Source organism: Myodes glareolus, chromosome 6 (genome assembly GCF_982192425.1).
Source record: "Myodes glareolus chromosome 6, mMyoGla1.1, whole genome shotgun sequence".
NCBI lineage: Eukaryota > Metazoa > Chordata > Mammalia > Rodentia > Cricetidae > Myodes > Myodes glareolus.
In genome coordinates this window covers 107,061,681-107,086,467 of record NC_142031.1, presented here as the reverse complement: position 1 = coordinate 107,086,467, position 24,787 = coordinate 107,061,681, and the positions used below count along the sequence as shown (strand labels likewise).

General features: G+C 43.7%; 1 protein-coding gene across 1 annotated transcript in view; it reads right to left on the bottom strand.

Moving 5' to 3' along the window:
- Cpvl (carboxypeptidase vitellogenic like) overlaps positions 1–10,082 on the bottom strand; it is a 107,434-nt gene extending 97,352 nt beyond the window's left edge. The window contains exons 1-2 of the mRNA XM_048440145.3: positions 9,375–10,082; positions 5,406–5,588 (exon numbers count right to left, since the gene is read on the bottom strand). Of these exons, the coding sequence (XP_048296102.3) occupies positions 5,406–5,588; positions 9,375–9,420 (229 nt within the window). The 5' untranslated portion in view covers positions 9,421–10,082. The remainder of the gene's footprint in view (positions 1–5,405; positions 5,589–9,374) is intronic.
- Positions 10,083–24,787: the final 14,705 nt, after the last annotated feature.

Here is a 24,787-nt window from a genome sequence, read left to right as displayed (position 1 = left end):
CCTTGTGACTCTGGGTGGCAGCAGCCAGCGTCCCCTGTGTGTAGATTCTCAACCAGGACAGGGGCACCCATTAGGGGTCCACAGGAACCCAGAGTCATTGTGTTCAAGCCTGTCAAAAGAAGGCGGCTGGGGGCTTGGGAGGTCACCCCATCAGCCAATGGTTTGCCTTGCAAGCATGAGGATCTGGATTGAACCTCGAGGACCTACTGAAAGAGTCAATTTACAATCTCTGTGCTGAGGAAGCTGAGACAGGAAGAGCCCTGGGGCTCACTGGCTGCTGCTCTAGCCAAATTAGTGTCTTCCAGGCTAATGAGAGACTGTCCCAAAGGATGTGGATAACATTACTAAGGATGATGCCCAACACTGTCCCCTGACCTCCACGCTAAGGCACATATATGCACATATGAATGCATGTACATGAGTACATACATACAGGAAAAGGGGGATAGGGGGAAAAAAGCTGGCTTGCACGGCACATAGGCCCTGTTGTCCAGAAAGTGCAGTGGTGACTGAGAGAAGCAGCAGCTAGGGGAAGAGACGGAGGTGGAGCAAAGGACAGGTCTCAGTGAGGAGTGGACTGAGGGGTCAGCTGGGCTAGCATGGCAGAAAGTTGGGCCTTTTGGTCAGACAGACCTGATTTATAGCCCTAATTCAATCCTTCATTAAATCACTTCATCTCTGAGACTCTTTCCTTCTGTGCCAAATGTGGGCACAGATTGCCCTGCTACAGACTTGCCATGAAGAACAACAAAAAGTGCTTAAGAATGTACCTGGGAAGGAACCTGACATAAACCGAGATTCTTGTCCATAGGGTTTGGGGTCTCCTTAGCCCCTGAGAAGTTACCCCCCCCCAAAGAAAGCCTGGGAGCTTTGCCTTTTCTACCTGGCTCTCCCAACTTCTCCCTGGTGGGGTCACTTAATCCAAGCCCCATAGTTCTGCCCACCCTCTTGTCAGGGACACTTGTTCCCCTTGGGTCTGAATGACCCCACCAAAACTCATGTTGGGTATTGAACATTCTCTTTGAGATATCAGAAGAGCAAGAATTCAGTATTTGAGAGTTGGGCTTTGTGGGTGATGAATAGAAAGGCAACTTCCAGGGTGGGGCCCTGATGCTATAAGGCTGTGGCCGTGTAAGAGGAGAAGAACCGTAAGCCAGCGCCTTTAGTCTCACATGACGGCCTGTGCTGCTTCAGGGCTCTATGAAGTGCCCATGCCCCAAGTGACCTCACCAGATTCAGCTCTCTTGGGCTCTGCAGCCTCCAGAATGGCAAGCTAAGTAAACCTTCAGTGTTTATAAACTGCTTGGTCTGTGTGAACCAGTTACAGAAAGAAAATGGACTAACACCTCCACCCACAAAAATGACAAAAAAAAAGGAAAGGAAAAGGATTTTAAGAAAAAGAAAGAAAAGAATGACCAAAAAGTAAAAGCTGAAGGCTGGAGTGGCTGAGGTAGAATCCAGAGAGAGGTAATGGGTAGGACGGGATTTGAGAGGGGAGACAGAGAAAAATGAGAGAGGTCAAAGTACAACGAGAAAAAGAGAAAGTAAATAATAGAAAGGAGCTGGTGGGAACAAGATATGGGCGAGAGATGATTGCATTAATTTGTCTCCGAGAGCAGTGCGCCCAGGGGCTGCAGGCTAGCTCCGATGAATCTGGCTGCTCACTTGCCCCTCCGTCTTCCGAATGCCCAGGCTGTGTCTCCACTGACAAGTACTTAGGCTTGTCCTGTCCCTTTCTCCTCCTACAGCAGCTGTAGGGAGGCAGGGAATCTGTCATACTTAATCTCTGAACCCCTGGGACTTAGCGTGATAGTCCACATACATAAGACACTTCATAAATACTTTTTTAATGAATGAATGAATGATAATGAAGGGCAGATGAATGAATAAATGAATGGGCCGCCACTGACGCTGTGTTGGGATTAGCATATTTCTCCAAATCCCTTTGGAAAACAGACCTTGTCGATACCTTAACCAATTTTGAAGACCCCTTTCCTCTTTAAAGACCCCTTTCTACTGATGAAAGAGTGTTTTTGTCCCGTTTCATATTTTAAATTTCTATTCACTAAATCACAGTAAGATAATCAAAAGTCCCTCGCCTTGTTAAGAATGTTTGGATGTGCGTTTCACCCCTAGCCCAGAGTCAGCTGTTAATGCAGTATGAAAAACAGGCTCCCACGTGTAGTTTTTTTAATCTTTCTGGTGCTGTGACACACAAATACAAATGTTTAAAAAGCAGTTAAAGCAGGAAAAGGTTCTCTTTGAAGTCATCTTACTCCTGTCTTTGCTGTTTACTGCTGTTCCCAGCGTTTGTGACATTAATACTCTGAGAATTATTGGAGTGTGGCCAGTGAGGGGTTGAACCAGCCAACTGGGGTACACACTTAGATTCACAAATACCCCAGCCATCACCAGTGTAGACACTTTCAGTTCACAGACAACAAATTAGGACCCCCAACAACAAATATCCTTTGGAATTTGTGAAAATATAGTGTTTGTAAAGATGTTAAAATTTGCCTTCTGCATTTTATTCCAGAATGTAAGGATTTATTTTAGCCTCGGAGAAAGCAAACATGCAATTACAATTACATAAAATTAAGCTAGTTAATTAGGAATTTAAAAAAAACAAAAATTCCCCTTGTCTTTTTGTGAACTACTGTTTATCTGAAAAACGTTCTGTTGCGATGTTAAGACTCCCATTCCTGCCGCTTTGACAGACTCCACTGACAACGGGGATTTGAAGAGGGAGCTGACCATCTGTCCACAGCTCCCTGAACTTTCAGCAAAGCGGATGAATAAAATTATCCTTAATTATGTTGTGGGGCAGCATCTGAGTCCCCAGATGTGCCGGCTTTTGGATCCACCATTCAAACCCCACTCTGCGATTCCGAGTGTGACACACAACTCTGATGATGGAAGTGTCTCAGATTCATAGCATGGAGATCTGCTGGGCTTGCACCCAAAAAGCTTTCTTCCTTACTGGGTATGTCCATAACCAGGGGATGCTCCTAGGCCAGAGATGCTGCAAGGGAGGGATGGGGATGGCCCATTGCTCGGGTGTATTCCGCAGTGTTCTTTTCTCTCAGTTCTGCCACATAGGGCACAGACATGCGAAGGCTTCTTCACCTAATGTATTTGCTTAGCTATCTCCTAATTCCTGCGCACAAAGACCCTTCTTGGGTCGCCCATATCTTACCCACAGCCTCAAGTCAGGAGATGGTCACATGGCACAGTGGTTCATAGTGTGGTTGGTAGGCAAAGGTTATGATCCTAGATCTGCTACTTACTGGTTTTATAGCTCTGGGCAAGATACTTATCTTCCTAGAGCATCAGTTTTTTCATCTATGTAATGGGAACAATAATTATGTTCTTTATGAGGGTTGTTCTTTATGAGCTAATATATGGAAAATGTGGTTTCTGGCCTAGTCAAGACTCAAATGTAAATTGCATAAGTATTTAATTAAGTGCCTACTGCATAAAAGTCTTATGCTAGATATTAGGGAATAATAATATTATTAATCATTATTTATTTTTTATTTTTTACTCATTTATTATACAATATATACTTTATAATTCAATATTAATTATTTTTACTACTACTACTACTATTTTCTATCTTGATTATATCAATGGCGTTCCTTCTTTCACTTTTGAGCATACTTGGCTTGGATGTAATACTTCACTGCATTCCTTAGCTGGTTCCCATGCATTGGTACATTGATTTCAGAGGACAACATGCTTCTCAAGCAAAGAAGAATAAACTTCTGCAGGCGAAGCACAAGCAGAAGCCAGAAGATCTGAGCCCCACAGGCTTCTCTGCTCCCCCCATCTTCCCAGCTTTCCCTTGGCAAATCCAGATGCTCACATCTCCGTCCTTGCATGCTGCTGGGTAGAAGTTGGTTATAATGACCTCATCCCCTTTCCAGCTCAGCATCAAATGGTTTTCCCTGACTTCTTGCCAATGAGATAAATCTGCACATCCGTCTGAAGTCCTAAGGAAGCTGAGCTTCGTGCTGTGCTGTGGCTTTGGGCTGCTGACCTGTTTCCTACTCGGATACAACTTTTAGAATCAGCCCATGTGGCTAGGCAGCCGTCTTTCTGTGAATTTGACTGCAGAAAGTGAAACCGAATCCTTTTTTATGTGTCCTGATTACACAGTGAAGGCCCTTTCACCTTCCTGTAGCAAAGAGAAAACCTAGAGCCAACTCAGATTTCATGGAGAAGCCATGAAGGTGGGATTCAACCCCCTTGATACAAAAGGAAACAAAAATGGTAGCAACCCGTTGGTTGTGAGGACACATCCAATGAGGAAACTGCTTTATTTTAGACTTCCTTGTAGAGTGTTTAGACTTACTTTTGCCCTGCTGAGACCTGAAAGTTTTGCTCTCATCCACCCTCAGTCCCATCTAACCCTAACCCTCCTGCAAGTCCCTCTTTCCTTTCTCTCCCACTCCGTCCCCTTTGGCAGCTCCTCAGATCACACCTCACCCATCCCTTCCTTTAGCAAACACTCATTTTTGTCTGTCTCCTCTTTGCTTGTGACCCTTCCTCGACTCCTTCTGGCCACCATCCCAGTCCCCTGCGCCTTTGTATAAACAATTCCTTAAAGCCAGAGCCTGGATACTATTTGTAGCTTCAGGGTCAACTGAGTTCCCCCAGATGAGGTTCTTTGTGGCCATGGTGACTTTTACCTAAGCACCAAGATGCCGTAAGAGCACACACAATCATATACTTTAGTCTAGTGACACCAAATGTGACTTCTTCCTATTAAGTAACAGATACTAGCCTCCTGATAGTCTCTTAATGATGCCTCTGCAAATGCTAAGATTTGGAAAGAAATTTACAGGGTATGGGCAATTTTCTAAGTTTTATTTCACATTAGATTTCCCTGGCATCCTTCCAAGTTATGCAAGATGCTAGTTAAATCTGCATCTTCCAAACGAGGAAACTGAGGCCTGGGTTGTGGATAACTTGCCAGGTGAGAGGCACAGCAAAGTGGCTGGAGGGAAGCCCTGCAAGTGTGGAGCCCACGCCTACCAGCTGGCATCTGTGTGGATTCTGGCAGGGCCATGGAGCTCCTCCTTCAGCCTCCCTAATTGGACACACCTTGCTTTGTTGACCAGCACGAATGCCAACACTCACGCATCCAAGCTGCAAGGCTTGCACTGGCTTTGTCCTTGCTGCACCCCTGGGAGCCACCCACTGGTTTTGTAAAGAGAAACGCTGCAGCTCAACCGCATCCATATTCCTTCCCCATCATCCCATTCTAGCTCAAACCTCAGATGAGGCACGGCAACCAGTCTTCAGTATTTGAAATAAAGCCACTGAAAAAGAACACTGACAAGTGTTTTGCATCTTGGCGGATAGTTACTTTTAAAATACCATCGAGCATTTGTCGGACTTACCCTCCTTGATCTTCCCAGCTTTGATATAAGGGCTAAGAAATAGAGGCTGGCCTGCATTTCCCTTGAATGGCTTGGAAACATGAGCACCTCGGTATAAGGAGCGAAACAGTCCATCCCCAGGGCTGACCATAAACAGGATCGATGAAACAACCACCTTCCACACGGCATCAACCATTTCTTGGCCTGGGGTGAGAGCAGTAACATTCCACATGTCAGTCAAAGCCAGTATTTGCCTATCCACTTTACACGTAAGCAATCTTTTTGTTTACTAAAAGAAAAGCAAAACAAACAAAAACCTTTTCCTATTGTGTATAAAGGCAGTTTGCTGATCCCCTTGGACATCACCGGGAGATAAGCAAGGCCCACCCAACCCTGGTTGCTCCCCACTTCAGCTACCTAGAGAAAGATTCTACAAGGGATTTACAGTGTGCCAGGAAAGCAACTGCTACATTTAAAACCATGGTCTGGAAAGCAAATCCAGTAGAAATTTAAGTAAAACCCGGAAGCAACCAGGGCTCTAGAACAGGCCGCTCGGTGAGTGATAGAGACCATTCCATCACTGCAGAATGACAGGGTATTTGGTGCACATCTCAGGTGGAGAGGACCTAGGCGGCTCTCCCCAAGGTGACTGGAAATGAAAAGGGGTCAAACTCAGGCACTGAGTAGCAACAGGAAACACACACACACACACACACACACACACACACACACACACACACAGCACTGAACATACAGGAGATGACTTAAGCATAGGGGAGACCGAGGGTTACCAGTGCGTCACAGAGGAGTTTGAAATGAGCTGTAGGTTTTTGTAGTATCGCTCTGTCTCTTACAAACCACAAGTTTTATATCCAACAACAAAGCAGAAAGAAGAAAGGAAGGATCCTGTAACTATTTCCAGGTTCCTCTGCTCATTTTCATCTGACAAGTAAACTTAAGAAATTAGGCCCCACAGGGCCCATGCATGCCTATAATCCTAGTGCTTAGAAGCTGGGGTCAAAAGGATCAAACGTTCAAGGTCATCTCTGACTACATAGCAATTGTCAGCCAACATGGGATACAGGAGAGTCTGCCTTACACAACAAATAAAGAAAGTCTATATAGGAGTGGAAGGGGGCAGATAGATGCTTTAGATGTCAAGGGCTCCAGCTACTCTTACAGAAGACCAGAGATTGGTTCCCCACATTGGGGACTCAAAATCTCTTATAGCTCCAGCTCCATGGATCTGACGCCCTCTCCTGGTTTCTGTTGACAAGTGCACACAGGTGCACATACCCACTTTCAGATACTTGTACACACACAGTTAAAAATAAACATAAATCATTTTTTAAGAGCGAGAAGTGGGGGGTATCAGCAGCAATCCTTAAATGTGATTTCTGCTGACAGGATTCTCCTGGCACATCACTGCAATGGCATGAAATCATGTTGTCTGCCATCCAGACTTTACACAAACACTTACAATGTGTCTGCAGGGGGTCTTCCTGCATATTTCTAATATGTTTTTCAGCTGATCTGAATCTCCTAATAACTCCACCAGAAGGTAAGAATGATTCACATCAAGGTTAGGCAACAAAACTAGACCTGAGATGTTGACTCGGGTTAAGGACAGGAGAGTAGAGAAGCCGGCCTGACTTCAGGGCCCCGTGGGTATGTGGAGATTCATGAAATATCTGCGCAGTGTGGTCAGAGGCTAGTTTCATTTAAAATCTTGATTTAGCCAGACAGTGGTGACTCAGACCTTTAACCCCAGCACTCAGGGAGACAGAGGCAGGTGGATCTCTGTGAGTTTGAGGCCAGCCTGGTCTACAGAGTGAGTTCCAGAACAACAGAGCTACACAGAGAAACCCTGTCTCAAAAAAGCAAGCAAATGAAAAATCTTGATTTATTTCTATCATATTTTTTGGTCATTATATAGAGTTTTCAATTTATTGCACTAAAACACTGTTGTCTTGATTACTGAGTTTTTGTCACACCTTGGATAGTACCTGCCTGATGTAGGAGGATCATCTGTCTATGTGTTACTTTCATTGGTTAATAAAGAAACTCCCTTGGCTTTTGATAGGACAGCAGCTTAGATAGGCGAAGTAAACAGAACAGGATGCTGGGAGAAATAAGCAGAGTCAGGCAGATGCCATGCTTCTCCTGCCCAAGATGGACATGGGTTAGAATCTTCCCGGTAAGCCACGACCTCATGGTGGCATACATATTATTAGATATGGGTTAGTCATGATGTGAGAGTTAGCCAATAAGAGGCTGAAGATAACAGGCCAGGCAGTGTTTAAAAGAATACGGTTTCCGTGTAATTATTTCGGGTGTAAACCAGCCGGGGAGCCAGGATCCTGGTGGGAACACAGCCCACTGTTCCTTTTGCTACAGATGCCTCTCTTGTCATGCCTTCACCCCAGCCCTGCCTAGTGTATTGCAGCACTGCACCTGCCGGCACCTGGCTCCAACCCACTGACACTTAAGCATGATGGACAGCCTTAGCTCTAAATTCTGATCTGGGTGGTTTTGTTTTAGAGCTGAGTCTGGAATCCAGAGGGCAGGAGAGATGGTTCAGTGGGTAAGAACTCTGCCGGCTCTTCCAAAGGTCCTGAGTTCAATTCCCAGCAACCACATGGTGGCTCATAACCAATTGTAATGAGATCTTGAGGAAGAGACCTGGTCAGTGATCCTCATCAGCTTAGACCATGAAATCCAATATATGGACAAGTTCAACAGAACCGCCAAATACAGGCTGTCCATGCATGCTTCAGTCTTGCCAGGGCATACATTAAATTCATCAGTGGAACCCATGCACATGATAGCACCTGCTAGAAAAGTGCTCTGTCCCTGAATCCTAACCCCAGCAGCAAAATTCTAAACAAAATGTTGCACAGTGACTAAATCCCCCATTCTCTCAGGTTTCTGATTATAAAAGGAAATGTACAATTATGCAAATACCACGTCTGCTTCAGATTTTCAGTGCTTCAAAATGTCAAACCATTAGAACACTTTAAAAATACAAAATGTGTACAAACCTATTTACCACATGTTTAACACAAACCAATTTAGCATAATACAAAATACTGGGTTGTGACAAATTTTACAGGCTTTTCAGCAACATTTCCCCGCTGAGGTAAGGGTTTATAATCATAATTTGATTGAATATATGACCCTTGTCATATCTCTCAGGGTTAACTTAATAGAATTCTCTATGCCTAATGTAAATAAGCCTGTCCAAGTATAGTACAGAGCTCAAAATGATTTTGCCTATTATTGACTATAATAAAGAACCAAATGAATTCAGAAATTGAAATTAAGTTCTCAAGAGACCCAAGGGTAATGGCCACTATGGCACTGTTAAGATATTGTTTTTAATTATGTAAATTTGTTACACCAAGGCTTTAATCACATAGCTACTTTCAAAGAATGCCTGAAATCAACAGTTCTATTGATTCTGAAAACAGAAGCATAGTGTGTGAAAAAAAATTAGTAATAACAGAAAAAGCTCTTCCAGGAAGATGGTCTTCTGGGGCAGGCAAAAAAAAAAAAACAAAAAAAAAAACACCCTGTTGTCTGGTTTCCCTGGCTTCCAGCACCAAGCCTCCAGCCTGCTTAATGGCACCATTAATATTTAAACAACCGTTGTAGTCACAGCGTTGCCCCAGAAAGCAGAACTTCACACAACGATGTAAAAAAACAACAACAACAAAAAATTAAAAAGTAGGTGCAAGGGGGCTTGTTTTAATTGACATAAATTTAGTACACAAAAGTAAGGGTTAGTTCAATTTAGTAGAGCTCATTAACATTTAATCAAATGACTGCTGGAGTCATGGTTTTCCACGTCAGGGAATTAAGGCAACAACATCCCTCATTTCACAGCTCTCACTTAACAGTCAGCATTCCACAACTGCTCAGCTGCCATCTCTCCTCAGGGAAATGGAAAGCATTAACATGAATGGAGGAACGGAAGAGAAGAAAACCAACCTTCTCCGATGCGACTGCTGATCCTGTGTCGGACTACATCCCTCATTTACTAAACACTGAGTACTCTCTGAATGAATAAACCTACACTAGACAAAAGCTGTGACTCACAGAACCTAAGAAAAGAAAAGGAAGAAACTGCTAGCCACACCACGTTTCATCAAGCCTACTGAATGCAAGCTCCAGCCTAAACACATCTTAGGAAAGGGTTCAGGCAAGACAGGCCTCTTAGTGGTTAAAAACAAACTCAAGGTGAATTCCGGCCATGGTAGGAGAATCAAATCAAGGCAGCTCCAAAGTACGTGTTTGTTAAAGCCAGTAAGTATTATTGTTAGAGTCCAAGTGTTATCCGATATTTCTATAAACAAAGTTCTTTACCCCAGTGCTCTTTAGGATAAGAAAGCAACACACAACATCTACAATAACACTCCAGATAAGTAAGTTACCACTCCAAAAAGCTGATACAACCAAAACTGAAATGACTACAGAGAACACTTAGGAAATATGACAAAGTATTAGGTAAAGGAAGTAGACCACGAGACTAGATAGAGGTATTTCTCCTTATTTTACACTTTCTATTAATGTCTAAGTTTTCTACAATAATCAATATTATAAATACAAAAGAGAAGTTTTTCTGATAGTTTGATTTTCCTTCAGACAAAATTAAGCAGCGAATAGACATAACAAAAACCAGGGGGCTTGTTGCTTATTCCTCATTACTACCTGGTTATGACCTCTTGCGTTTCCTAGGAATAGGGTTCTGTTTGTTCTTTTTTCTCCAACATTCTATAAAACGTATCCTGATCTAAAGTCACAGAACTTCAGAGGCTCAAAGTGGGGTTTGCCTTGGTATCTTAGAAGGAACTGGGTAGAAGTGAGATGCTGTTGTCATTTATTATTAATATTAATATCAATATTAATATTAATAGTTGTGTCTGGTTCTGCTTAGGGTCTATAACAAATATGTATGCAGGAGCCACTAGACCAACGTGCATGAGACTGATGGATCTAAAGGGCCCCAAGGTAGTCTATCTTCAGAAGACATTAGATGTGCACATGATCTAAGTTAGGCATCTAACAAGGCAGAAAACCCAAACCTGATATAAAGAACGGACTTCATCAGGAGGATCCCATAATGGATGAGTAGTGGAGTCAAGACTCAAAGCCAGGATTCATTTATGATTCCAAATCTACCTGGTTTCTACTGGCCCCATCTTGGACCATGCATATTCTGACTCTAGTCTCAATAGACAATCGTCTTTTGCTGTCCCACTCATAGATTGTTGAGCAATACACAAACAAACAAATGGTATATGGAACATGGGGTCAGTGTTCTGGGCAAGGTCTGCACCATAACTCATGAGCCTTGATAAGATAGCAGCTTCCTTGTGTCCCCCTCGGGGTGGCAGACCACAACCAGGACACTTGTCAGTTACATCTGCAGGAGCCCCGAGAGACAGTTCTTTAACACAGATACTGTTTTTAATACTCAAACTACAAAAGCTTATCATGGAATGAGTTATATCTTAAAGTTAAAATTAACCCCCAAAACTTATCACTTCCTGGTTATTTTACTACAACAGTTTCAAGTCATGGTTTTTCTTTCTTTCTTTCTTTTTTTAAAATATCTGTCTGGTGGGCAGTCTATGGAAAACTCTCCATCCATGCACCTTTTGCCAACTGTGTTCCACAGCTGTGGAGAATTTGATATCAGCCATGTCAGCTGTATTTACACTCGAGAAATCGGCAATACCACAAACCAGGTCTCTCTTCCTCCAGAGTCTATTGCTATGGAGTTTTCTGTGCATCCTTATCCAAGGGGTGAAGTGGATGATACTGCCTAATAGCTCCCACTCCAATCCCCACCGAAGTGGCCAGCAGAAGAGACATAAGGAAAGTTCTGCTCAGTTGCCCCCTGTGCCTGAGAGCCAGAGTGGTGTGCTCAGTCAAGAAGATTCAAGAAAAAGAACCCAAAAAGGCCACCTGAAAGTGTTTACTAGTGAGAAACAGTTGCAAAATCTTAGAATAAGAACAAAGGCAGTTGCATGCACGTGTGCACGCGCGCGTGCGCGCGCACACACACACACACACACACGTCATTCAGGCCTTTACTCCTTCTCACTTCTCTATTGTACACTATGACTGCTCCAGCCAAAGGAACAAGGTCTTATGTGATAAACATTATTTCCATGATTAAAAAAAAAATAGGCATTTGGATTCCTTAACATATTTAACTGCAATTTAGATTCCCAAAGTGATAATATTTTGAAAAATAAAAATAAAAAAGTCAGTAACAGACACTTCTGTGAAAATTGCAATTTAAAGGAGCACAAGGACAGAGCAAGTGGTTCTGCTGTGTAGAAAAGAGTCGGGCACCTTGCAGGGTTCTGTGGGCATAAACAAAACATGAGAATTTAATAATAAAGGGTCATTGTATAACCTTGAATTAAATAGCAGCCCAAATCCTAAATGTAGCCATTTTGCTAAAGGATTTCCATGCAAGCAAATGATTTAAACAAAAATTATTTTCAGATCTCCATTGTTCATGTCTTTAAGATATCATTTCAATTTCTAGAATTGATAGTTGAATCAGGACACACCCCTAAGGTGAAGGAAGGCTTTGGCTGGAGTGGCCTGGCATGCCTATCTCATTCCCCCAGGCTTCACTTCTGGCACCAGACCCGGAATCTCATCTCTCTGATGAATTTAGCTGTCACTATCTCTGCCACCAACACCTTGTACTTGCAAGAGTGGGACACAAACTAGAATTGTGTGGCGGGTAAAGAATGAGCAGGGTCAGGAGAGGAGAAAATACAATCACAGGTTGGACCACGGAGCTTTGTCTTGGGCCCTCACGGCCCTCCTCGGGGAAAGGAGGGAGGTCAGGGAAGGCTGGGAAATAAAGTAAGCCTTCCTCCAGCATTTGTAAGTGTTTTGAAAGAGATCGTGTTCGTGATCAAAGGCATCATCATGCCTTGACACTGGTGCTGGCAAATCCTAACCACTCCTCACACACAAAGCACTGTGCTAATTGCTTTATAGTCTTTCTTTCTAACCCTTATCAGGTGGGTGGTTTAATCGATGGTCCTGTTTCATAGTAAACAAACTGATTCTCAGTGAATTCTTTCCTGGATTCACACAAAGCATACATAACAGTACAAAGGATTCAGGGATTAGAGTTGAGAACAGGACACCACCAAATATGACACTCTCCCCCTCTAAGGACCTGGCCGGGAATGCATAGCCTGTCTCTCCCTCTCTGAAGGTGACTCTAAGACCCTCTCTCCAGAGGGGCTCTGGCCTTTCCCAGAAGGAAAGGGTATGCTAGTGAGACCCTGGGCCTGCTGGCCCATTTGCTGCCATAGACCCACTCCCGGTGGTCCAGTCCTTCCATCTGTCCGTGCTTTCCCTGGGTCTTTGCTTTCTGAAGGCTTCTGGATCACTTTGAACTTACATTAAATAAACACATTGTGCTTTTCTTTTTTTTTAGTTTTTCTTTTCTTTGTTGTCAGAGTCCCAGCTGCCAACCTTGTGATGGGTAAGGGAATGACACTTTACTTCCCTTCAGGAGGCAGTCCTCATTAGATGACAAAGCCACCCCACAGCCCCTGTACCAGCACTTCCCTGCATGTCCCTTCCTCATTCAGATAAGTGTAGAAACACCACGATGCATCCCTCAGAATCAAACGACCAGTCTGAGAAAATCTGCTTAAATATGGAACTTTAGCCTTAGAAATATTCCGTAAGTTAATATTCGAACAAGGAAGTCTCTTTATCTTGTACAACCAGCATGAATAACTCTATGGAGCATACCTTGTGGTTTCTCTTCTCTTTTCTTTCTTTTTGTCTTTTCAAGACAGGGTTTCTCTGTAGTTTTGGAGCCTATCCTGGAACTAGCTCTGTAGACCAGGCTAGCCTGGAACTCACAGAGATCCTCCTGCCTCTCCTTCTCCCTCCCAAGTGGCTGGATTAAAGATGTGCACTGCCACCGCCTGGCTACCTTGTGATTTTATTCCTTCAGCAAACCTTTCTGAGGAACATCTGTGTCCTCCCTGGGCCTTGCCCTCCAAACCCTCAGGAAATCATTTGACTAACTGCAGCCAAGAAGTAGATCTCTGTGGAAATGGCCAAGCAATGAGAAGTCACCATCCCTGAGGAAAGTGCAAAGGCCTGAGGTGCAAACAAACTTGTCAACTGTTGAGGACGGAGGGAACAGACTCAGTGGCGCAGACAGAAGCAGAGAGGGGAGGGGCCTAAACCTGCAGTCTTCTGGCCTCCTGTTGGTTAACAGTGGGAAACTGCTGTGGAGCTTTAAGCCAGGGAGCAATGGTGAGAAGCAAATTGTGAAATGATCACTCCAGCTGTTCCCTAGCAGGTGGACTTCAGCAGACTAAGAACGGAACCAGGATACTCATTAGAGGAGGAAATAATGGTTTGGTAATGATGAAAGAGGCCATGTCAGGGAGTTACAGAAGAAGTAGTCAGGAATGGCCAGCTGTATTCTGAGGACATCGCTACCTGTGTCTGTTAATAGGGTGTGTTGACTTAGGGGAAAAGAAAAAAAAAAACATGGAAGGCAACTGTCTTAGTTTAGTTTCAGTTACTACAGCAGAGCACCCAGGACTGGGAAGCCTGTCAACACTAGAAATCGTTTTGATGGCTCTGCTGGAGAGTCAAAGGGCACAGCAGTAACGTCTGCTCAGCATCAGGTAGGCTGGCGGCATCAGAACATGGTGGAAGCCATCCACTGTGAGACAGAGCAAGCCGATGAGCCAGGGGCTCTCTTCTCGTGAAGCCACTACTACTATCATGACCTTTTCTAATGCCAATTTCCTCCCAGAGGTCACACTTCCAAAAACCATTCACACGAATTTCAGAATTACGTGTCCAACATACGAACTTCTGAAGACACACTCAAGCCACAGGACATTCACCCAAGTGACGGCATCAGTTTTAAAAGACTGGATTTTAGCTTATGCATGTGCATACACACACACACACACACACACACACACACACACACACACACACTGAAGTCCTAATTCCCACCACCTGACAAAGAGCCTTATTTGGAGTAAGAGGCTTTATAGACATAATTGGCTAAGTTATGATGAGGATTAGGGTAAAGCTTGTCACGCATAATTCATGTCTTTAGAAGGAGGATGAGGAGGAAATACAGGAGGAGAGCGCCCTGAAAAGATGAGAAAGATAGAATACAGACACATAAGAATGGGCACCAGAGTGGTACAACTAGAAGACAAAAGACCACCTGGGGGCTTGGAAAGCAGCCAATGCTGGAAGAGGCAACCGAGGGCTCTTTCCCAGAGATTTCTGTTGAGGTCTCCAGAGCTATAGCTGCTCTGTGGACTCCAGAACTGCTGGCTAGCAAGTCCCTCTCATCTCCAGTGTAAGTGTGTGTTCTTACGCCAGCCTTAGGAAGCTGATGCACAAGCAGGGAAACCCTCCTGGAGGCATGGCAAGTAAAATTAAGTGTAAACCCCCCCCCAAATTTTTTAAGTTTCCTTAGGCACATATAGGAAAACTCTAAGCAGTTAACAAGACGTGGAAGGCGGAGCTAAAGGAATTTCTTATGTAAGGTATGAGGAGCATGGGAAGCCAACTCTAGATTGAAGCCAGCTAAAAGCTCTTCCCTAAGTTGACCTCACTAACTGCTTTAGGTCTGCAGAGTCTGGGTGGCATTCAGGGTGAAGACAGGGGAGAAAGCCCACGGACTGGCTTGTCTGGTTCTGAGGCCCTGAGTCACCGTCAGTATTGTTCTGTCTCTGAAGGCAGACACTGTTCTCCTTCTTGCTGTCTGTATTCTGACTTCTGTCCACACCATCTTGCTAAAATCACCAATGAACTCATTTCTAAATTAAAGAAAAAAATGTCCGTCTTCATGGCCGATGTTTCTAGAGTTCACAATGCCCTTCTATGGCTTTACCATGCCTTGCCTCCTTGAGCCTGAGCTTTTAGGAATTTCTCCATCACAGCTCCCTCCACCTCTGGGGTTCCCAGGAGCCTACCTTTGGTAGAATGATTACATCACCCACCCCCACACTCTCCTGGGTAGTCATCATTTTAACTAGCACTTTCTGCTGACATGCTTCTCCAACACTTCTGGCTCACCTCTCCAACTCCCTGCTAAATTCCCTCCGTGTTAAATGCCACACATCAAGATGGAAGCCAGCCCTGTAAACCACAGTAAACTGAGTCCGTCTAATTTCTGTTCCCACGGGAACCTCTCTAGAGTAAAAGCATAAATACTTTTAAAAAGATATTTATTCATTTATTTTATGTCCCCATTACAATTTTCCCTCCCTCCTCTTTGCCCAGTCCCTTCCCCCACCTCTCCTCCACCCCCCTATCCACTCTTCTTCTGTTTCTATTCAGAAACAGCAGACCTTCTGTGAATATCAACAAGACATGGCTTATCAAGTTGCAGTAAGGCTAAGTACCTTGCCTTGTTCTAAGGCTGGGCAAGGCAACCCAGTATGGGGAGTAGGGTCCCAAAAGTCAGCAAAAGAATCAGACACATCTCCTGCTCCCACTGTTAGGAGTCCCACAAGGAGACCAAGCTACACAACTGTCACATCTATGCCGAACGCCTTAGTCAGTCTCATGCAGGCTCCCTGGTTGTCGGTTCAGTCTCTGTGAGCTCCTATGAGCCCAGGTTAGTTGATTTTATGGGCTTTCTTGTGATGTCCTTGAAACCTCGGGCTCCCAAAATCCCTCTCTTATTTAGGATTTCCCAAGCTCCACCTGATGTTTGCCCAAGGTCTGCATCTGTTTCCATCAGTTGCTGGATGAAGCCTCTGTGATGAAGACTCTTGTACTAGGTACCAATCTATGAGTATACCAGAATGTCATTAGGCATCATTACATTGACCTTTTTTTCCCTCCAATCCTGTTTGGTTCTATCCTGATCTCTGGGCCACCCAGTCTTTGGACCCTGGTGTGCTAAGCAATATGTACCTAAGGCACATACCTTAGGTACATATTGTACATATTGTGTAGGCAGGACACATTGTAGGTCAAAGGTTAAGTGCTTGATTGATGTCCCAATTCCTCCACTGGAAGTCTTGTCTTGTCACAGGAGGTGGCCAGTTCTAGGCTATGTATCCATTATTGCTAGGAGTCTTAGCTGGGGTAATACTTGTAGATTCCTGAGAGTTTCCCTTGCATCAGGTTCCTGCTTTACCCTGAAATGGCCCCCTTCCAAGTCATCTCTTTCAGTACTCTTTCCTCTCACCTGAATCCTCATGTTCTCATCCTCACCTGCCCCAGTCCACCCATGAAATGTCTTCTATTTTCCCCTCCCAAGGAGATCCAAGTGTCCCCCTTGATCTCTCCTTTTTACCTCGCCTCTCTGAGTCTGTGGATTATAGCATGATTATCCTTTATTTTACAGTTAATATCCACTTATGAGTGAGGACATACCGTATTTGTCTTTCTGGATCTGGGTTACCTCACTCAGGATTATTTTTCTAGCTCCACCCATTTTCCTTTGAATTTCATGATATCCTTGTTTTCAACAACAGATTACTGCTCCATTGTGTAAATGTACCACATTTTCTTCATCCATTCTTCAGCTGAAGGACATCTAAGTTGTGCCTAAGTTCTGGCTATTATGAATAAAACTGCTATAAACATAGTTGGGCAAGTGTCCTTATGGTATGATTGAGCATGCTTTAGGTATATGCCCAAGAGAGGTATAGCTGGATCTTATATCAAAAGATGGAAAGATCTATCTCTCATGCTCATGGTCAGTAGGATTAGCATCGTAAAAAGGCATCTTACCAAAAGCACTCTACAGTTCCAACACAATTCTTATTAAATTCCCAACACAAATCTTTACAGATCTTGAAAGAACCACACAATTTAATATGGGAAAAAAAAGAACATGTTCACTAAAGCAACCCTGTACAATAAAAGAACTTCTGGAGGTATGACCATCCCTGACATCAAGCTATTCTACAGAGTTATAGTAATAAAATTGACAGGTGGATCAACAGAATCCAATCAAAGACCCAGAGAGATCTGCACACCTATGGACACCTGATTTTTGACAAAGAAGCCAAATTGTACAATAGAAAAAGAAAGCATCTTCAGTAAATGCTGCTGGCATAACTGGATGTCAGCATATAGAAGAATGCAAATAAATTCATATCTATTACCCTGCACAGAATCCAAGTCCAAGTGCATCAAAGACCTCAACATAATTCCAAATACACTGAACCTGATAGAAGAAAAGTGGGGAATAACCTTGAATGCATTGGCACAGAAGACAACTTCCTGAATAGAACACCAATAGCCCAGACATCAAGATAGACAATTAAGTGGAACCTCATAAACCTTAAAGCTTCCGAAAGGCAAAGAACACAGTCAATGGGACAAAATAATAGCCTACAGAATGAGAAAAGATCTTCACCATCCCCACCTCTGGCAGAGGCCTTATTTCCAAAATATAAAAAGAATTCAAGAAACTAGACAAAGAAAACAAAAACAAATAATCCAATTAAAAGTTGGGGTACAGATCTAAACAGAATTCTCAACAGAAGACTCTCACACTGCTGAGAAACACTTAAATGTTCAAAATCCTTAGCCATCGGGGAAATGCAAATTAAAACAACTCTGAGATTGCACCTTACACCTGTCAAAATGGCTAAGACCAAAACTACAAGTGACAGCTCATGCTGGAGAGGATATGGAGCAAGCAAAACACTCCATTGCTGGTGGTAGTGAGAACTTATAAAATTGGGAATTGATCTATCCTAAAGACGTTTTTCTAAAGGCACAAATATTCTGGCACAATAAGGCAGGAAAGACAACGGTAAAAGGAGCAGCTCAAACATGTAGGATGGAGAGTAAGCAGTTTGCCGAAGATGGAAGCAAGGTATCAATAAGAAACACAAGACCTCAGAATCCAAAATTGTACAAAGGCCCAAAACTGTCGAGAATTAAGCACGGAGGAAGATGTGGGTACCACAAAAAGCAGGAGGATGTCTGTACAAAGGTTCCTCTTGAGAACATTTGACAGATGCGGTAGACAGGAAAGAGTGAAGAAGAGGCACCTGCCTAGAGCAAGACCCGTATCCTCCACATCCCTGGAGCACTGGCACGGGGGGAGGGTGGCAGCTAGAAGCTCACCTCCACCTTCGCCCTGCTTAGGAGCCTGGAGGGTTCCTCTCCACAGTAACCAGATCTTCTTATGAAGGACCCTGTGTGCAAAGATGAACGAGTCACTAGTCACATGTCTGGGACCCTCCAGTCAGCTTAGTAATGGACGATCTCCTGGTCACACAGAGGTTCTTAGTGATTGTTTCTTATCCTTACAGAGACAGACTGCAAGGAAACAAAAGGAAAGTACCAATTTGGAAGAAAACCCAAAAGCACTATGTAAAACAAATTATTTAACCAACCTTCATAAGGAACAACAATTCATGGAGTAGCTCTGAATATAAATATGAGATAATATTCATTATATATTTTATATTATAAATATGCTTAGAGAGATGAGATATTATATTCAGTAAACAACAGAATGCTGTTTTAAAATACATTTGGAATAATCAAAGCAGGCAATTTTTTTAAAAATATTTATTTATTTATTTATTATGTATACAATATTCTGTCTGTGTATGCCTGCAGGCCAGAAGAGGGCACCAGACCCCATTACAGATGGTTGTGAACCACCATGTGGTCGCTGGGAATTGAACTCAGGACCTTTTGAAGAGCAGGCAATGCTCTTAACCTCTGAGCCATCTCTCAAGCCCAAAGCAGGCAATTTTTAACTTAGTGAATTATATGAAACTCACAAGAAAGGGATTGTAACTATGTAGTAAGGCACACAGCTTGGCCATGAGCCACACTCATGCAATAAGAAAAATGCTAGATTATGACTTGAGGAAAAATTATAACCAATTCCACAGGTTGCAGAGTAAGACAATCTGGAGACACAGTGGGCAACATGCTAGCTGCTCACTTCGTGGACTAAGACTATAATCAGGAAAACAGGAAGCAGTCAATCTGGGGAGGAAGAAGGCCAACAGGGGGGTACGTGGGACCAGAGAGGGTGTTGGGAGGGCAACTGTGAGCACAGTACAATGATACATATGTATGGAAGCATCATATGAAGCCCATCGTTTTGTAAGTAAAAAAATCACGAAGACTGCAATGTTAAAATCAAAGAAGCAGAAGATTACTTAAACACATTCAGCTCAAGTAAACAGGAGAAAGTACAGCAGGCCCCCAAGTCAAGGGAAAGATGGGAAAGGTGAGAGACTAAGATTTTATTTTTTTTAACTCGAATTATAGAAGTATTGGGAATTTTCACTTACACAGGCGTATGGTGTTGACAAACATCAAAAGTAACTAGGAACTCAGACACTAAGTGCATTACTCTCGCCCCTACACTTCTCCTTTCTTTATTTCCTGCCATGGTTGAAAACACACTGTGTTGTCAAGTTCCAATGCTAGAAACTCTGCTTTGACTCCTGCGCTTTCCCTCTACCTCCTGGTCCTCCTATCTGGGGCCCCATGGTTCTCCTTCAATTTTAGTATGTGCTATGTAGCAATAGGCAACACAGAGGCAAGGTGAGAGCTAAGAGTGGAGAAAGAGCAAGGCAAATGCAGCAGTCAGGGGAAGCTTGTGTGGAGTCCTGTAGGACGCCCTAAGGACGCAGACTTTGTCTCTAATAGTTAGGAACTGCTTTGGGGCTTGGTGTTCTGAAGACTGAGAAAGGCCACAGTGACAGGAAGAACTTGAATTTTAGTCAACAGTCTTTGCCAAATAAACAAACTTCAGCAGAATGAGGGTGGTGGAGGCTTCAACCAGGACAGGGACACAGTCATGTGTGGTGACAGAGCAACCAGTAACAAGGGGAGGGTAAAGCTGGCAGAACCTTGCTGGTGATGAATGGATCACAGCCACAGAGCAGGCCTCTGTAGAGACTCAGATTTCTGACTTATCATGGGGTAGAAGGTTGGAAGATTCTCCAAACGACTGAACATCCCTTTCTCTCTCTGGAATTTGGTTCATTTAAACTTCAGTGGTCAGATGAACTACATGAGTCCCAGCATTCTAGTTGGGAATTTCAGGGATCTAGTGGCACAGGAGGATAAAGTCACAGGCATTCTAAGTCTCGGGAGTGACTCACTCCAGCCACATTTATGAGAGGAAAACTCACATCACTGTTCTAGGCTGGACCTCACAGAGAGGCTGGGTACCCAGGAAAAGCTATCTGGTAGCTCTATGTTCTTGAGCATGGACTAGCACAGCAATAAAACCCTATCAACAAATTCCCAAGAAGTGCCTTCCAGCTAACTGTTGGCTAAAACTGGTTTTGATGTGGCTGCACAGAGGGTCACTCCCCTCCAAGGCAACATAATTCTGTCAACACATCAATCCTCAGAAGGGAGGAAAAGCAAAACAAATGATTTCTGGTTGTATCTGCTGCTTGTTGATAATATTATTTCTCAAGAAACCCAGGCAGGGATGTTTCTCATTTTCAGGATTAGCTAGAGCTGACACCTGCCCTTGTCAGGCTGACAAGCCATATCACAGGATCCAGGCTGCTTCAAGACAGTTCTGTCTTTATTTAACTTTCTACATATTCTGTTAAGTTATTCTACATATAACTTAGAAGCTTAAGGGTGGTTCTGCTGGCCTTGTCTATGCTTGCAACCTTCCTGCTCTCCCTCAACACAAAGCAGCCTCTTGTCCCGGTCCCTTCACGTCCCACCACATTTTCCCATGCAGATGGTTTTGTTTCTCTGAAGAGCATTCAGTTCTTTAGCAATATTATGACCTTAGACTACGGAGTCAGACAGTGTCAAAATGTGAGAGTGAGATGAAAAGGAAACAGCTCCTGGCCCCAAAGAGCACCCATTTTAGCAAAGGGAATAGACACATGCACAGGGAAGCCAGTGACCATACATCTACACTATGGCCTGCAAGTGAGCATCACAATGGGGTTCAAGGGCTGGGCTCTGTGACCTTTAAAATAAACACTACCCTCATTCATTTCTCACCTGACCATGACCTACTCGCAATGTAAATCCTATTGCTCACTGTACAAGTAGCTACTTGTAACTTCAGCAAAGGTAGGGCTATGGGAACAAAGCTCAATTTCTGTAGTTACCTGGCTACCAGATGACGGGGTGATTCTGCTATGGGCATACATCCTAACTTACTTCTCTCCCTATGAACTCACAGTGGGGGAAAACCAGGTTTAAACATAAACACTGGCTTTGGATACAGCGGGTAGGGAAAGGCCAAAGGTTAGCAATGCGTCCATCAGAGAGGTTGTTCCCCATTCCGTACTTAAGAGGAACCAACAGAGTTGAAAGCGTGGTCTCTAGGAGACTTAATGAAGCAACTGCTAAGTCAGCGGAAGTGCGAAGTTGCAAGAACACATCCATCTCAGAGGTTGGCGTTTGGGAATCAACCCTCTGCACAAGGTTCAAGAAGTTGAGCAGAACAAGATCACATGATAGGGAGGCACCTGCCCAGGAATAACCAACTATACAACTTACCAGCCTCCCAAGGTAGAGCGTCCTCAACAGAAAGCTCACCTAGGCAAACAGCTGAGCCACCATGCCTAGCACTGGAATCCTGACCAATGGGATTGGGATTTAGAGTGTGTATATACCACTTCAAATATAGCTTCTGCCCATCTAAAAATCAAGTACTTTTAAACAAAAGTCACCTATGGAGACTCCCACTGCCTTTCATCGAAGTAAAGAATATATGCATATCTATATCTCTCTATATATATATATCTATGTCTGTATCAGTGTGTAAAGTACTGTGGAGAGTAATGAAAAGGATATCTACCCTCCCCTTCTCCTTGAGAACTTGGAACAACAAATGCTTGGCAAAAACAAACAAAAAAAAACCCAAAAAACCAAGAACAACTGGTGCTAAAGTTTGCATAGAACAGGTTCAGGAACTGAGTATTTACTGAACATATAGATGATACACTCATGTCTTAGTGGGGAGGAGAGGAGGGGACTTAGGTTGCCAGATATGTGGATAAAGATTTACAGTTCATACATCTGAGTGTCACACCAGAGCTTGAGTTTAGAAAATAGCTGCCAACAGGATCAGCTGCTGTGACTCCAGAGAGGGCAGGCATTGCTTTGGAAAGCATAGGCACATTCCTGAGCCTCGCCCGCTGCCCTATCATGGAAGTGACCAGAAGGCACTGGCCGTAAGCTCTTGGAGGAGCTGTGCTGTACCATTGGCAGATGAGTCCTAGATCACCCAGAGGTGAACTCCTTTGTTCTTAGAAATGCAGACCTGTCCCTTCAGACTTTGTCCTTCTTCCTCTGCTTCCATACCCTCATTCACAACCACCCCCTGGACAGTGGCCACTAGTGCACACATTTGCACAGTCTTGCCACTTCGGTGGCGATTTCAGGGCACTATTCCTATTTGCCACCATCACTCCTCAAACTGTTCCCGGCAACCATAGACCCTGGGTCTCAATGACACTGTCATATGACTGCAGATCCTGGGCTCTAATGACAAGACTTGTAAAGAACCATCCAGGAGAAGATGTAGCAAGAAGGCTTTTTGAAAGATGAATGACAGGGTGTGATGCTTCAACAAAGAAAAAGGTAGGTAGCCCCAGAGGCTAGAGAAGGGGTTCTCAGCCTGCCTAATGTTGCAGCCCTCTAATACAGTTCCTCAGGTTGTGGTGACCCCCTCCCCAACTATAAAATTATTTTTGTTTCTATTTTGTGACTTTAATCTTCCTACTGTTATGAATCATAACATAAATATCTGTATTTTCTGATGGTTTTGGGTGACCCCTGTGAAGGGTCATTCGACCCCCCAAAGGGGTTGCAATCCTCAGGGTGAGAACCACTACCTAAACAAATATCTGGATCACTAATCAAATCTGAGCAACGTAAAGATGACTTGTATCCAAACTCAGATTACAGAGAAAAGGTTGGGGGGAAATCCCAACTGTATTTAAAACAGAAAATGCTAAGAGCTGGGATTTGTGAACTAATATATCTGATAACTTAGTCACCTCTCTCCCAGCGCTAACACCCCAACTTGCCTCCAAGTTCTGAATCAAAGTGATAAAAGAAAAACATGCTCTTCTGTGGAAGGTGGTAGCTGCGATGTCTCATGGGAAGAAAATTATCAGTGCCCATCTTTGCTCTGAGTTGCATATGAGCCCCAGTTTCACCCGAAAAATACCTGAGAATGGTTCTGTGAAGCTGAGTTGTGCTGCCTACATCTATGAACTTGAAAACAGAATTACAAAAGGTTAAACTCTGTTCCTGGTCTTAACCTTAAAAACAGAGTTCTTAGCTTTCTGTCCAGTTTAAGCACTCCACTACATCAACATGGAATTGAGGGACCAGTGCTGAGGTCAAACCAGAGCCTTGGGCATGGTAAGGAAGTGTTCTTCCATTAACATCCTAAATCTCCACATTATTTTTTTAATTAATTAATTTTTTACATTCCAGATCCCCCTTCTTCTTCTTCTTCTCCCACTCCCCCCCCCCCCCCCGCCTTCCATCTGCTCCACAGAGAGATTAAGACTCCTCTGGGAAGTCAACTATGACTGTCCCATCCCTTCATTTAGACAGAACAAAGGTCTTCCCCCAACCCTGTGCCTAGGCTGAGCAAGGTATTTCTCCATAGAGAATGGGCTCTACAAAGCCAGTTCATGCATTGGCATTAGATCCTGGTTCCACTGTCAGTGGCTCCATATACTGCCCAAGCCACACCATTGTCAACTGTATTCAGGGTGCCTAATTCAGGCCTGTGCAGGCTTCCCAGTTGTCAGTCAGGAGTCAGTGATCTCACACAAGTTCTGGTCAGCGATCCTGTGTGTTTCCCCATCATGGCCTTGACACCTTTGTTTATCGCTTGTCCCTCTCTTCGCTTGGAGCTAGGCCCAAGGGTTAGTTGTGGATCTCTGTACCTGCTTTCATCTGTTTCTGGAAGAGGATTCTAACTTCTCTGGGGTTGTAGACTGTAGGCTAGTTATCCTTTGCTTTATGTCTGGTATTCACTTATGAGTGAGTACATATTTGTTGAATGACTTGAGTTAAAGAATCCCAGGATAACTTCAAGATAAACCAATTAAATATGCTTTATTATAAGGGGCAAACTCACAAGACAGGAACAAGAAGTCCAACTTCAGCTGTGAAGCACAGGAACCACAGAGAGAGCAAACCCTGGGCAGGCCTGCGTTATACTTCCGATACCCAAAAGGTCATGTCCTAACCTGCTCCCATCTCTTAAAGATCATTGGCTGACAGAGGTTCCCCATCACCTCCCTCTTTTGTCTAAATAAGAGAGTTTTAAACCCAATACAAATTATATACACTAGGGACAGATATCAAGTATAAAATTAGGATTATAATCAACATCATAAACAATATCAAAC